The sequence below is a fragment of the Hipposideros armiger genome, unplaced genomic scaffold (genome assembly GCF_001890085.2).
Source record: "Hipposideros armiger isolate ML-2016 unplaced genomic scaffold, ASM189008v1 scaffold_83, whole genome shotgun sequence".
NCBI classification, from domain to species: Eukaryota; Metazoa; Chordata; class Mammalia; order Chiroptera; family Hipposideridae; genus Hipposideros; species Hipposideros armiger.
The window spans coordinates 1,173,496-1,189,065 of NW_017731433.1; the positions used below are offsets into that span (position 1 = coordinate 1,173,496).

The 15,570-nt window shown below is 39.9% G+C and overlaps 1 protein-coding gene across 5 annotated transcripts in view; it reads right to left on the reverse strand.

Annotated features, from left to right (window-relative positions):
* Positions 1–433: 433 nt before the first annotated feature.
* GOLIM4 (golgi integral membrane protein 4) overlaps positions 434–15,570 on the reverse strand; it is an 81,038-nt gene continuing 65,901 nt past the window's right edge. For 3 of the 5 annotated variants that reach the window (XM_019643974.1, XM_019643970.1, XM_019643973.1), the window contains 7 exons: positions 14,860–15,134; positions 14,152–14,234; positions 12,393–12,502; positions 9,414–9,581; positions 9,013–9,081; positions 2,191–2,262; positions 434–1,846 (listed from right to left, as the gene is read on the reverse strand). In XM_019643974.1, the coding sequence (XP_019499519.1) occupies positions 1,697–1,846; positions 2,191–2,262; positions 9,013–9,081; positions 9,414–9,581; positions 12,393–12,502; positions 14,152–14,234; positions 14,860–15,134 (927 nt within the window). In that variant the 3' untranslated portion in view covers positions 434–1,696. The remainder of the gene's footprint in view (positions 1,847–2,190; positions 2,263–9,012; positions 9,082–9,413; positions 9,582–12,392; positions 12,503–14,151; positions 14,235–14,859; positions 15,135–15,570) is intronic. The other 2 variants (XM_019643972.1, XM_019643975.1) reach the window with 1 other exon arrangement.

Here is a 15,570-nt window from a genome sequence, read left to right on the forward strand (position 1 = left end):
AGGGCATTTTATAATTCATTAATATGTATTAGTAACTTAATTTTTTCTTCCTTTCATGAGAAAGAACTAAAAAAATGTTATAAAATCAGAAGCTATTAAGAAATCACATACTTTAAAAGGTTTACCAATTGCTTTTTATAGCTTTATTAACTATTACCAAGTTTCAAATAATTAAATACTGCAACTGGGACATTAAAAATACAAACTAATTTACCAAAATAATTGTATTCTGAGTATTATGTACAATATTATACATTTTACATTACATAAAGGGTTTTTACACATCAAGGGAAGATTTATGATTACTGAAAAATCTAAAATACATTTAAACACAACATTCCTATGCATACATACACATTCACTCAACTGGGACAATAAAAACCATTACATGAGTGCGGTTATTAAAAAATAAAATTACATTCATACAATGGTAGAAATTAAAATGTGTTTTTATTAATTTGAGAGTATTATTAAAAAACCACACACATGAATTATATAACCTAATTCTAAATATTTAAAAAAATCTTTATGCTTGAGACGGAAATATGTTTCTATCCCCCAAGGGGAATTTTTTATTTTTAACTTTAAGAGATTTTTACAATCCATAATCATTAAAAAGCCTAGATGTGGGCATAATAGAGACCCGATCCCAGCAAACAGAAAAGTCATGAGGGTCTATAATACCACCATGTGTATTTCACCGTATAACTTTTGAAAAATAATCCTATTTAATTGTACAATTTGGTATGCCTTCATATTCACACTTGACATCAAAGTGATTATAATATTGAGGCACAGAGCCTACAGGGCAAATATATATATATTACTGTAGGGACCTAGATACTGAAACAAGGATATCACTAGGTGACTTCAGAAAAAAAAAAAAAATAGAATGGATGCTCACTTAGAAACCGCCACCCATATACACTAAATTAGTTGTTAAATACAGTGTCAGTCCTTCAGAAAGGTTAATACACTGATGTGTCATACCTTGTTTGAATACTGAAATATCTAAGTCCAGAATTCCATCACATGAATTTTAGTACTTCTCACTTCTAAATTTAATTCCTTTGAAGAATAGCTGTAACTTTAAGTAAAACCAAACATTTTTCTGACTGATCTGAAAAGTCTGAAAAACCGTCTTGATAAAAAATGGCTTTCCAAATATATGGCACTCTGTACACAGATCTTATTCCAGCGATACACGGACCGGTTAAAATTCTATCAGAATTATACATAAGGACCCCGAAAAGGCAGCAAATTAGTAAACTGGCCATTCTCCTTAAAGTGTGCACAGAATTTCTGCAGTATTCCTTATTTTGAAATCCTGTCTTTTATCAAAGGCTAATAGCAGAACACCTGGAAACTAGAAGATAGAAAAGTAACAAGTTGAAATATGTACAAAATCGATGTCGTTTCCAACATCACATCATCTATGAAAAATAACATTCAGGGCCTAAGTTTGCTTTATTGTTTTTCTTCTTGTTCATGTCTAGCTTGAATATAAAAGAAGCTCTAACCTAGGTTACCAAAATATATTCTTATAAACGTATGAGCATTTCTAATACAAAAGGTTTAAAAAAGCCTAAATTCTTCATTTCTTGTAATTAAATATGCTGAAGTTCAGTAGGCAGGTTTATTTTTGAGCAGCTTGAAAGGAGTCCGTAGGCTGAGCTGTCTGTGAAACTGGGCGCAGCTACATTTCAGCCCTTCGCTGCGATTTCTCAGCGACAGCCGCCCCGTCGTCTTCCTCCTCCTCCTCCTCCTCATAGTGTTCCTCTCGGCCTTTAGGGGGGGTGTCATCCCGAACTTCTTGCTCTTCTCCCTCATTGTTTTTCTCATCAGCCTGAAAGTTCAAAGAAAAAAAGAAAAAAACAACTGAGAGATAAGGCAGAGAGTTAGTGAGCTAAATACAATAATTCCCCCTGAAAAGAAAAGGTACAAAGTTACTCATTTTTTGAGAAAGGACAACAAGAGAAGAAAAATGTTCCAATAGGCAAGGGTATTACAGTCTTTCCTAATTGTCATCTTGTTACAAACTTTCTAAGTCTGGATTGGCCTGTTAAACTATGTACCCATGGTATCCACCCAACTGTACATACATATCTTCTACACACACACACACACACGTGTTACGCCCACACACATGCGCACATGATGCACACCACACAATATACATCCTCCACATACATTTTCATCATAGGTCTCTTCAGCGTTATGCTCCAATTCCCTTTTCTTCTCGTCAGTCAAATCTTCCTGAACCTAAAACAAACCAGAGACACTAAATGACACTTTTATCATTTAAACACTTGGAACAACATATTCTGATTTCTAAAGAGTTCACTCAAAATAGCAGAAACAAAACTAAAGCAAAAATAAATTTGAAAAAAAAAAGTCAAGCTTTGACTTGTCTAGTAGCCATGAAGAAATGTATAATAGACCTACTATTAAAAAAAAATCTTATTCAACTGTCTTCAATACCTAGATGCATACCTGACACATTGCAACTGCTTAATAAATATTGTTGAAAGAATGAATAAATGAATCAATGCAAAAAAATAACTGCTCTGTAAAGGCTCAGAAAAGAAACCCCATGACCTATATATAAGGTAGGAAAAAACAAAGAAAAAGTGTGTGTATATATGTATTCCAATAATTAAAAATAAACTTTTCTGGCTAAAATATCCAGAACATAGAACACACTCATTTCAATTTCTTCAGGAAATAGTTACTAAACTGCCTCAAATCCCTTAATCTCTTCAGTGTCCTAATAGGACATTTCTGTTTTAAATAGTTTTCTTTTGTGTACACTATTATTATGTGTCATTGATCCCAATTATTTTTTTTCCAAATGCCAATCAAAGAAAGCATCCATTTTGCTCAATAATCTCTATTTAATGATCACATTCCACAAAACATGGGGTTAAGTATTTTCTAACTTAACTATTTTGAAAGACCTTTGTACGCCAAAAGTTTTAAGTCATTTGAATACATTTCAAAAGAAATTGCTGACCATCAATTAAGCATAATGTACTGTTCTGGTACCAAAAGAAAACCTGATCTCTCCTAGGACAGTGGTGTAGAGTAAGTTTTCTTGAATAACGCACAAAATTCCTTTTTTTTTTTTTTTTGGTGTGTGTGTGAGGAGTGTTAAAAATCCCAGAAATGGGCAAGGGAAGAAAAGTGTGCAGGCGTTCTAACTAAGAAGCAACAAATTAAGGGCTGCCTCAAGGTGTCCAGCTCGAGTGCAACAGGAATGAACAACCTACCAGACGTATTGGAGTGAACCTGGCCTGATAGGAGCCTATAAAGATGACCCTTCAAAGATGCCCTAGACAGAGACCATCCTTCATGAACTTCTCTAACCAGCCCAATGCCAGCTGGACTCACACCCCCTAAAAACACTGGTACACAATAAATTCATTCTGGAGAAAGAGGCATAAGGCATCTTTTGTATTCACATTTTGTCCTGCTCAGGTAAGCTGAAGAGAAAACACACGTGTCGCTCCGGCAGGCAGGCTCCATCTATGGTCTGGGACAGCACTCACAGAATCTCATAACAGCATTCCCCAGGATGTTGGGATGGAAAAGATGAAGCACTTATTTCAGACTCTATTAAGGTCTCGCTAATTGAAACATCGTTAAACTGCTATAGTGTCCCAGCTGATTTCAGTGAACAGACAGACACGTCTTCTATGACCTTAAAAATGGAAATATACTAGTGGCTTAGTTGGGGTTGAGACGACTGCTTTGAAACTGCAGTATGGTGAAAAGAATAGAGAAATCACGGTTGCACACCTTTCTGGTAAAGGGCCAGATAGTAAATATTCAGCCTTCCTCAGCCATAAGGTGTAGCAACTACCCAGCTCTACACTGTAGCGCAGAAGTGGCCTCAGACAACATGTAAACAAAAAACATGGCTGTGTTCCAGTAAGACCTCCCCTGCTAGTCCCCTAACACAGACTACGGCTCAGACAAATCTGGACTAAAACCTTGGTTCTGCAACTCCACTGGCTGTATAAATAACAGGGTCATTTGCTTTTCTTATGAAAAACTTCAAGCACACACAAATAAAGAAAATAATTCAATGAACTCCTTATAGCCATGACCAAGGTTCAAGTCATCTCAATGTTGCCACATTTCTATCACCTATTGCTTTTCTTTATTTTGTGATGAATTATTCTTCATAATTCTAGACATCATGTCGTTTTATCCCTACTCGTCTCAGTATATATCTAAATGCAATGGACTTTTCTTATATAACCATAATGCCATTAAAACACCTCATAAATAATTTCATGGTATCATCTCATATCTAGTCCACACTTACATTTTCCTGATTGTCTTAAAAATGTGTATTTACAGTTGGTTTGTTCCAAACAAAGGCACCACCTAACAGGTTTTGCTCTCCTCTTTTTACCTGAATGCTGTTGATTTGTTGTCCTATAGAAAGACCCATATTCTGGACTTATTTGCTTCTTTAAGGTATCACTTAACTCATTCCTTTAGCCGCCACATTTCTTATAAAATCAAGGTAGCTTAAGGCTTGAATAAATTCATATTCAATTTTCAAAGCAAGCGTTTTTCAGAGGTGATGCTGTATCTTTCCTATTTTCATCACAACAGGAGGCACATAACATTTGTCCCACTTTTGGTGAGGCTACATTTGGTCAGTGAGCTCAGATGGTGACAGCCTGATCCCTCTACAGTAAAATTCCCTGACTTTCATTTATCTACTGACATCACCCACTGATGACTGCTCTTAAATCAATTCTTTTAATTAAGGGTTACAAAAATGGTGACTTTCTAATTCCATTATTCCTTCTGCATTCACTAACTATTCTGAAGAAACTGCCCATATTAAATATTTAGTTACCGTGCTTGGTACGCTTAATCATAGTAGTTTAAAATCAGACCCTGATGGGCTCTAATCATGGTTCTAACAATAACAAGCTGCATGACCTTTGAAAATCTAGTTAACCTCTGTGAAGCTCAAATTTCTTATCTGTAAAATAAAAGGGTTGGACAGAAATCATCAAATTTTACTTGTGTGTACATGTGCAGTAGAGGGAGTTATGGACCCTTTTAAGACTTTGGTACAAAAGTCTCTAGCAAATGGGCACAGATCCACATCGTTTTGCACAGAAGTTTCAGGAGGTTCAGGCTTCCCAAAGCCCACCTGCAGTCATCTGTCCTAGGACTGCTTCTCACCATCCTCTGGGGGGCTTGTGACAAACTGACTCCTAGGCCTCACCATAGGTGAGATCAAAATATGCACAGGGAAGGTCTGATCCAAGAATCTGTATTCTTCACACACTCTCCAAGGTGATTCTTAGCCACAAAGGCTGAGAGCCATTCACTTGAGTGACAATGGGTATTGGCTAGAATGTCTCTGGCTAGAGAGATAAACACCCTTTTCATAAATTCTTTTGTCTCTTCTCTTAGGATCAAATTTGTCAAAAATTTAGGTTGTTTACCAGATGTCAATATAACCTGAGATGGGAAGCACTAATTTAAATTACTCTTTACTTTAGAAAGTCACAAATGAAAATTTTGCAATTTTTCAGATCTACAGATACGCATTATTCTAGTAATATATTCTTCATGTTTGAGGCAAAAGTAATTCAAACTCATCTTAAAGACATTTCTGAAAAGGAACACAATGATATGGAATTTCAAATTTTAAAATATGCATAGACTAATAACCAGAAGCCAAATGTTACTTTTTGTAATGTAAACACACCAATTATATCTCCCACACTTGACCCTCTTTCGTATCCTGCTAAAGCTGGCGCAAACATTTTGTTAATGGTTTCCCAACACTGCTCCTCATTACTCAGTTTTGTTCACTGAAATTTAAGGTTTTAGGCATTTTAGAAATGTTCCTCATGCGATGTGACAAAGTTTAATAAGCAGCCAAACAAAACAAAACAGATGTACTGAATCTGAAATGGGCTTTGGCTAGTACCCTGTCCCTGTATGTGGTAATACCTTTTTTTTTACATATCAGAGGTGTTATGGGATGTGCCAGGAACCGGAAGCTGAACCTAGTCATGAGGATGGAACGTGACCAAGAAAAGGCCTTCAGCACCATCAGCTACAGCGACAGCACCACTGCTTGCTGAGTAATGTCTAACAGGCGTGGGTGCCATGTGGCAGCTTCCTGACATGGTGATGCACAGGCCGGTGGCACCCCTGGAGGTAGCCACACAACCCTGTGCTTGCTCTCTCATGAGTGTTCAGATCAATCTGTTTGCAGTTATATTGGGGAAACTGAGCACTAGAGTTTTTCAAGCAGTAATTTATGTATTTTTTGAACATTTAAATAATTTTAAAGCACACATAACACTTTTTGGCAATGTCATAACCTGTCTTGCTTGCTCGTAAGTAGATAAAAAATCTGGGAAGCAATATGAGGATAGGATCACCTTACGAATGTCTTTCACTCAAACAATCCCAAACAATAAACAACGAATGCTTGTTAACAGTGCCATTTCCATGTCTTAGAGGGTACCACTGCTGCTAAGATAAAAGAAGGGAGGGGCAGTGCAAATTGACCAAAATCACACTTGTTTTGGGTCCTCTCCTCTCAGAGTTCAAGTGACAAGTCTGACAGGCTGTACCTCTCAACAGGAATAGCCCTGGCAAGATGCAATTCCTCCTGAGGAGCAAAGCTGACGGAAGTCAGTCTGACTGTGGCCGGGAAGGGGTACCAAACAGGACCAACGGGATGTAAGCACCCCAGTGGTCAGCTGGGGCAGCTGGAAGGCTGAGGCTTAATGGAGACAAGAACGATGAACACTGCATAGTCTTTTATGGCTTTCAGAACGCCCCACCCATGTTACCTCATACACATATCACTTATAACCGGCACAGTGTGTGTTCCTGCATTCCTCTTTACTTGCCTCATTTTGCTGCCGCCTGCTGAGAACTTGTCTCTGACTAGCACTAGTCCTGGAGCGGTATTTAGGAACCACCCTTCCCTCCCTCATCAAGGGAAGAACTAGGAACGATGGAACGAGGTGGGGCGGTCCAATCATCATCATCTCTGGAACTACCAGAAAAATACGACAGAGCCTGAACAAGGGATGCCCAGGGGGCAGAGAGGGAAGTTACGCAGGGAGACAATGGGCACGCTGCGCCTCCTGAGAGTTCACAAGGCAACAGTCCTAAGTGAGAGGGTGTGCACCCTGCAGCCTGTGCGAGAGAGGGTTAGAAAGTGGGGACAGAGGAGCCGAACACAGGAATTCCAGGCAGGGAACTAGAAAAGAGCAGCAGGATGTGGGGCGAGATGCGGAGAAGAAAAGAGCTCTGGTCAGTCCCGCCCACTTGCCTGAGGGCCGGCTGCCTTGCGCAGGGTTAGGCACTGACCTCGGTCTTGCCACCATGCTCCCTCCCCCTGGCCCCTCTGTCTTTCTGTTCTTTCTATCCTTGATCCCGCTTGGATCACAGGACTTTTCTCTCCACCGTAACTGATATAATACAGAAGTAAAAAATGATCAGTAAATACTGATTAAAATTTTATGCTTATTCTTTTGAATTTTTAAAAAGAAGCCAAGGTGAACCTCTTCTCTTTTAATCCCTCCAAGGCTTCTGGCATCTGGCAGAATGAAATGAAGGAATATTAATCTAGACGTCCTGTGGCAACAGAAGTCCAGATGAATATCTTTTTCTTGCCAAATGTCTTAACATTCAAGGCTGCTAGTTTGTCTAATGCTGTCTTCTGATAAGGCAGCTCGGGCTCTTGATTAGGATGAACAGCAGAAGGAGAGAGAGAGAATAGAAAGATCAGGCCAGTTAGCGTGCAAGTGACTAGAGATGCATGTTGCCACTGGCTGTGAAGAGCGACATCCTTTTGTTCTCCTGGTATAAGCACAAATTTTAGCATTAGCTCTGGAAGCTGAAAAATACACCACCAATGAGAAAGCTGACCTAGAGAAGGGAGCTGTGTTACATGAGTGCCCAGCACATGTAATTCTGACCAGGGTCTCGGACAGCGGGGGCGGTTTGTTCAGGCTGCCATTTGTCCATCCTCACATGCGGTTCCCCTCAGGGCGAAAGCAACACATTAGCAAGACGCCTGGCTGAGAGGTGGCGCTGAAACAGGAGTTTTCATTACTGGACTGTTTATTGGTCCAGAGAGAGACTAACCATGGGGCCTTGACCTCATTCATACCATGTTCCCAAGTATTGAGCTTCTGTTGTCCACACAGTAGAGTGCTGTGACTAACCAGCTACAACCAACAGTATTCATCAATCAGTTACACAAATGTGGCAGCATGATGCTCTAAACCTAATTAACAGTAATATGCCGAAAGTTCACAATAAAGAAAAAAGGCAAGTTAAAATGAAATGTTAAGAGATTCTACTCAAATGCATTTTATTCCACTGAGCTCCGTATGTATTTTCCCTTTTCTTTACTGTTAAATTTAATTACGATACCAAATTCTTGGGCGGGGGGAAGAAGCTAAAAGTAGAGAGCATAACATTTTTTTAAATGCCTGGAGGGTGTGAAGTGCCTCCGGACAGACACTACTGGGTACCTGAGAGGCAGGAGCCGTGGCGAGGTCTACAGAGAAAGTTACAGGCTCCTCGGTGAGAACAGCTTTGTTTGCTCTTCTCTCTTTTATGAGGGAAAGATATTCTTATAAAGAATATCTTTGTAAGTGATATTACAAAGAAAGTAATATCTTTGTAATTACTTAGAAAATATTCTTACAAAGCTCAGACACCTAAGTTCACCATTCCTGAAGGCCAAATGTCGTCTTAATTCAAAAATTGTAGCGAGAATGAGAGAGAGAAGGGTGATGTTACCCCATTTCTGTTATCTTCCAACCAGATGTCTCCAGTGCCACGGCCCATCTCCATTTGCAGCCACCCTTTCTTATCCTGCCCAAGTCTTTCTGAACATTTCCACAGAGGACAGGTCAGAGCTGGTGCTGCTGAGGTTTGTTTAAGGACCCTGTGAAGCACCAGGCAATGTGATCAGTGTCTGGCACCCCACCTTCCTACCTCCTCCTCTCCCTCTTCCTGGTACTGCTCATCAACATTATCCTCCTGCTGGTCTGGGTTTCCTGCCATCTGTGGAAACAAAAGGGGAGGCTCAGGTTACTGAAACTGGAGATGTGTCTTACAGTACACTAGGATGAGGGGAACAGGCCTGCCGCCATGAAAAGTGTCCTTTCAATGCCTCAGTGGCCAGGAAATGCTAAATAATAATTCCCAACACAAAGCCCAGGCTGTCCATCACCCTCTGTCTCTAAGAGCAGGCACATCACTTCATATAATGGCCTGAAAACCAGTCAAGGAGGCAAACCTCCGGTCAACATAGGTTCTGACTAACCTTTTGCATAAACCAGACTTTTATTAAAACACCCAGGTTAAAATCACACTCCATAGTGGCTGCTGCTTACCACCAAGTGCTCCTCCATTTCTGCATTCTCTTGTTTTTGGTGACTTTGTTTCTGCTCTTCATTTTCATCTGGCAAATTTTCTTCTCTCACTTGTTCGGCTTCCTCAAATTCGTCTTCACCTTGATTATTAGGGTCATCTGCTGGGTTAATATCCTCTACAGCTGCCCTCTGTAAAATTTTTAATAAAAAGCAACCACCACTTCAAAACCCGGGATCTGGTGTAATTTCATTTGAAAGGCTACATACTGGCAGAAAATGAAATTGTCCTTCACCAGACTGTTCAGATCTATCCTTGCCAAGACGCCTAAGTACACACCCCACTGTCAACAGATAGAACTCCTGCATTATTTGTCAGAGGCTGATGAAATCAGAATGAAAAGACATGTCTCTTCTGCATCTGATTCCAAAATAGTCCTTAAAACTTTAGTATCACAAGTAATGTGAGTGTAACTAAATAGACACAAGAAAAATAGTTAATAAAAAACAAAGGACTGAGTAGGAGGAGTAATTACAATGGGAGATTTATATAGGCAAATAAAAATGACATTCTCCGTTAAGTTGATTTTTATACAGGTAAGCTTTCCTTTGCAAGCGATTTTTTACATGTAAGTGGGTGAAAAGTAGCTGAAAAATAAGGCCCACACAGAAAGGACTGAAGAAGAAGGCCCGAGGAGATAAGAAGAGGGCTAGTTCAAAAGTAAGTGATCAATTTCTGGTATGGATCAAATTTCTTTATAACTACTACTGCCATACCACTGAGAGATGCTGCACTAGTCAGGAACGGAAGGAAAAGAACTTAGCTAACCCAATCTTTGGCAATATATTTTGAAAAGTATCTCCCCAGACCCACCACACCTCCCAAGTCATTCTCAGTTCCTGTGTTCAACAAATGCCCTTCATATTATCAACTTTAGAATTATCTCAATTTTCCACTTAAGCTCCCAAAGCACCTTCCAAAATAATGCATGTCCTCATAAAGACTCAGATTTCAGAGCTTGAGCTGGGCAAAAATGGTGACATTTGTGTGAGCTTTCCCATCGCTCCACTCGTCATCAATAACTCCACTGTCATCAATAGGACACTTAATTGAAGCAGCAAATGCTTCCTGGAGATGGTGAAACCTCCGAGTAAGGTTCAGTCTTGTTCAGCATTCCCCAGACTTCAACTCACTTCAGAGCCTTGAACATGTTCAAGAGCTCACTGCAGTCTCAGCTGAACTATTATCTGGATGTCCCTGGCTATACACTTGACTCAAGTGCAAATGACACTTTTCTGGGGAATACACAGTGACAAATCATTACCTTCACACTAAACTCCAGTTAGTCCACAATCTTGTCACACAAATTTTTTTTGTGCACTATCAATCATTTGCATGGAAATATAGAAAAAAAATTAATACGTTTAATTCAGAAATAATAGTACTAAAACTTCTGCAAAAATTCCTAAAAATACAAATACTAGCTTCAACTCTAACCAAACAGTATGTAAAGTTTAACAGGCATGGTTGTGATAGTCTAATAAAATACTTGGGTAATCAATTATACCTCAGTCAAGTTGGACAAAAATTTTTTTTAATGAAAAACAAAACAAAACAAAACAAAAAACAGGTAAGATGAAGAGAAGCACAAGCGGGCTAACAATTTCTAATGAAATGAAGGCATGGTTAGAAAGGCCGCTGTTTCCAAGTGAGTTTTACAGAACAAACTAAACTGATGAAAGAAGAGTAAAGGACTTTACAGTCGGGTAATCAGAGCACACAGCGTTTCCCAAATGTCACCAACTAGCATACTCAGCCTTTCCTCAAACCCCGCCACACACACACACACACACACACACACACCCCCGGCCCCTTCATCCCTCTCAGGGACATGCTCAGGATTTTGCACACTCATTCTGCTGCTGTCTCGTGGACGCTCCCTTGCTCTTTCACGTTCTCTGGCTCTCTCATACTCGCCTGCTCTCCATAGTGCTTGACCTTTCCTGAAAATATTTCGGAGCTACGGTTCCCTGGAGCATACTTTCAAAAATGCTAATTCCAGGGCTGGCAGGCAGATAAGGAGAAAAGCCATTTCCATCCATGAGGCTTTAAGCGGCCATCAGGAAGACTTTCTCCATGATAATCAAGAAAGGATACGGAGCTTCCTTCCAACCCGCTGGATCAATAAAAACAGGGCCCATGGCACAGTACAGACTAAGTTTTACAAACTTGGTGGTTGGTTTACTAGCAAAAGATGACAGGAGAGCTGAAGTAAGTTGTAAATATGGTCTACACACAGAATCACAAGAACACACCTACTCAAGATCTGTGTGCCACACTTGCAGGCAAGCCCAAGGTCCCAGACCACCCAGCGGAACTGGGAGTCTTCATCCCTTTTTGGTAAACAAAACACTCCGGTTATTAGGTCTCTATCTATTTATATCCTAATTTTTCTATAGCATCACGGTACTTGAGAAATTTTTTTCACTTCTCAAACACTGATCCTCATCTGTGTATATATTAAAATACTCACTGGCTGTTGGGAGATTACAGAGTCACATGACATACATAAAGCCCTAGCAGACAGCTCATAATGCTCGATAATAGTTATCTCCTTTCTCTGGTTCCCTATCCAACACCCACGCCTGCCTTTGTTTTGTTTGTTTGTTTGTTTTCCATCCTTTAGAATTACTACATCTTTCAATGCCTTTCAATTTTGCTTTTATTTTTAAAAATAGTATTAATCTAAAAGTCATCATCTAAAGAAGCCTTTGGTGTTTTCCCAGAGCAACCTTTAACCCATTCTCATCACACACAAACACCTCTCACGGTTTACAGTTAACACTGCTGCTCATCTCATATAATTATGCAAGCCACCTTCCTTCTGCACTGATGAAATAACAGGCCTATTGGGAGCCAGAGGCGTGGCGGCAAGCAAACCTTCAAGTGTGCTTCTGCCTTGTGAGTTTCCAGGTGTCATGGCTGGAGGAGAGGAAACTTACATCTGCCTCCGATTCTGGATCAGTGTCGTGGAGTCCTTGCCCCTGAGGCTCATGTCCGTTCTCTGGGTCTTCTTCCGCCTCATCTTGGTGCTGGTTGTCTCTCTCATAGGCTAGCATATCAAAGGAACAAGCATCAGCCCAGATGAACCAGACAGGATTCTTTGCTTTCAATCAAAGAAAAGCCACCAGTGGGCTTTCCGAGAGATCATTTCACCCAATTGGTCCTCCAGTGAGGTTAACTCAACATAAGGCTACATCTTAGCTTTTCTGAGTAACGTCATGTCCTTTTCCCAGACTGCACTGTCTAAAGAGATCATGTGGGTGTGAATGGTGCCATTCTAACTCTCTGAAATAAATGTTTACAACAGAAACTGCAATTCCTTCCACACACACACCCCCCCCCGCCTTTTTGCAAAAAAACAACTATCAAAACTCTCTCAATAAAAGAAAGGCCAGCCAACTGGACATTGCTAAAATTACCAACTAAGCTTTGGCAATATCAGAGGAAAATAGCAAGGTACCCAAAGAAGAAATTGATACTGTTTCAGGAAATGAAGGAAAGAACAACCCCATTTGTGGAGAAAAAAACAAATACTGCTCATCCTTATCCTGTATTCTCTGATATGGCAGGGAGGGTGACGGCCACAACACAGACACATCACACACACATACTCACACAGACATTTACTTGCTTTTTTTTTTTAATGTTCTGATAAAGAGAATTTACATAAGAACATACAAAGAGAACAAATAACTTTTTAAATAAGTTATAAGAGGAAAGGTTAAGTATATAAAAAGTATTTAACCTATAGAAAATAAAGATTCAGGATAAGCTACCATCAGGTTTCAAGTGCATCAAGGGATTCATTAAATAAAGAACAGAACAAACCATTCTCTAGTCTTACTGATAATGGAACAAAAGAGCTTAAAGTACTGCACAGGAGACATAAGGAAAACAATTTCTTGACTATAAGGGCTATAAAATATCAGAACAGGCTGTAGAGGGAGTTAGGGTAATCACCTTCCTTTAGATGCTTTAGAAAAGGACACTTATCTAAGTGTTAGTGTTGCCAGAGAAATGGTTACTTTCTAGTTCTATTATCACAGAAAGCAGTATTTGATAAATTACTAGATGCACACCATAAATGAAAGCTACTATTGACTTAATTTGAAAACTTTTAAGGCAATGATCCAAAAGCTTCCAAGGTAAGGAAAAAATGAAGAAGTTCCCAAAGCATGATAGTCATATGATAATGCGTCAAACATAACTATTTAGTATACAAAAGCTTAAGCTATTATTTCCTCTTTACTCTAAAATGTTATAGAGGAAACAAATTATCTTGGGCAATTTTGGCTACTAATGCACACTATTAAGGAAGATGAAGAAAAACACAACAACAACAACAAAAGATATATGGGAGGGCTGGGGGGTGACTGGTTAGCTCAATTGGTTAGAGCATGGTGCTGATAATACCAAGGTTGCTGGTTCAATCCCCGCATGGACCACTGTGAGCTGCACCCTCCCTAAAAAAGTCAACTATGCCACTGGAGCATGAAAGCAATGTGTAACCAATTATACTGTTCCCCAGTACAATTTATAAATAAATAAATAAATAAATAAATAAATAAATCCTTTAAAAAAAAAAAGATATATGGACCACAAATCTCCTTCACAAGTATTCAGATATGCATATGACTATGAGTTGACATATATTACCAAGCAATTTTATTAAAACATTCATCATCTAAGAAGTCTCACCACCTCCTTCCTCTTCTTGGTTGCCCTGGTCCTCTGCTCCCTGAACAATATCATTATCCACAGCATCATAATGAGCTTGCTGCCTGCAAGAGACACAAACATTATCAACTCAGTGACACAAATTAAGCAGCACAGTTTGACATAAGTCATTTATCTTTAAAGATAATAATAAACACATTTTTCAGCATTTTTTTAATGCCATAGAAATTTCTTTAGAAACTTATACGATTAGGTTTGATAAATATTCTGGATATACTTTCAAAAGACACCTTAAAAAAGATAAACTGCCTATCAAATGACAAAATAAAATAAAGTTAGCAAAAAATCTGCTAGGTTACTTTGAGACCTAAACTATCAATTTTTATCAGAAAAAAACAAGTTATTTTTAAAATTAAATACAGTAATACCTTGGTTTGCGAGCATAATTCGTTCCAGAAACAAACTACTCGTCTTGCAAGACATCGCTCGTTTACCACGTTAAAACGTATTAGAAATGTTCACTCGTCTTGCGGAACACTCACAAACCAAGTTACTTGGAATCCAAGGTTTCACTGTATTTGGAATTCCAATTCTCAGGTCATTGCTTTGCCTCAGCTACAGGAGCAGAATGAGCCCCTCAAGTGCACAGAGAACAAATACACAAAGCCGTGTTTATAATCTGCTTAGAAAAACCAGAGGAGGGGCTGTCAACGCCCATCAGAAGGCTACCCTAGCGGCTGCTGCGGGCGCTGTGGCCGCCCCGCCTCGTGCTCAGCCTGCCTCTGCCGGGCCATCTCTTGGGCGAAAAGCTGCTGCTGCTGCTGCTGCTGCTGCTGCTGACGCTGCCTCCACACGTGACCCTGCAGCCTCTGCTGGTGCAGGACCTCCTGATGCTCTCTCAGCCGCTGGGCCTCCTCATCCCTCCTCATTGCCAGTCTCTGCTGTTCCAGCTGCTCCTCGTACGGAGATCGGAATCTGGTAACGGGCTTGGCTGAAGGATGCACCTGGGGGGAAAAGAGCGGGAGCTGTAAGGGCAGTCAGGTCCTCTGGGTTCTGCCTTCCGCTGTTTCTCACGACACACTCAGGAGGCAGGGTTGGTGTCTGAATACCTATCTCAGGTGAATCATGACTAAACATTAGGTCCAAGTTCCCCCAGCCCTGGATTTCCTATTTCCCAACTCTCTCTAAGTTGCCCTTGGCTTCTGTTAGCAACTGATCCTCCTAATTTGCTGATATTAAAGCCGATTTTCAATGTGCTCCCTCTCAAATGGAAGAAGACACAAGAGAAGAAACCAATTTTGAACCTTAATTAAATTTATGTTCAAAAGGCTCTGCTACGAGTAGGCACTTGGTGACTTCACACTAATTGGGGCAATTTGTGAGCTTGAGGCTAAGGCTTTTCCATGAAGAGTTAAAGGCACAGGCATGCCAATTAACTCT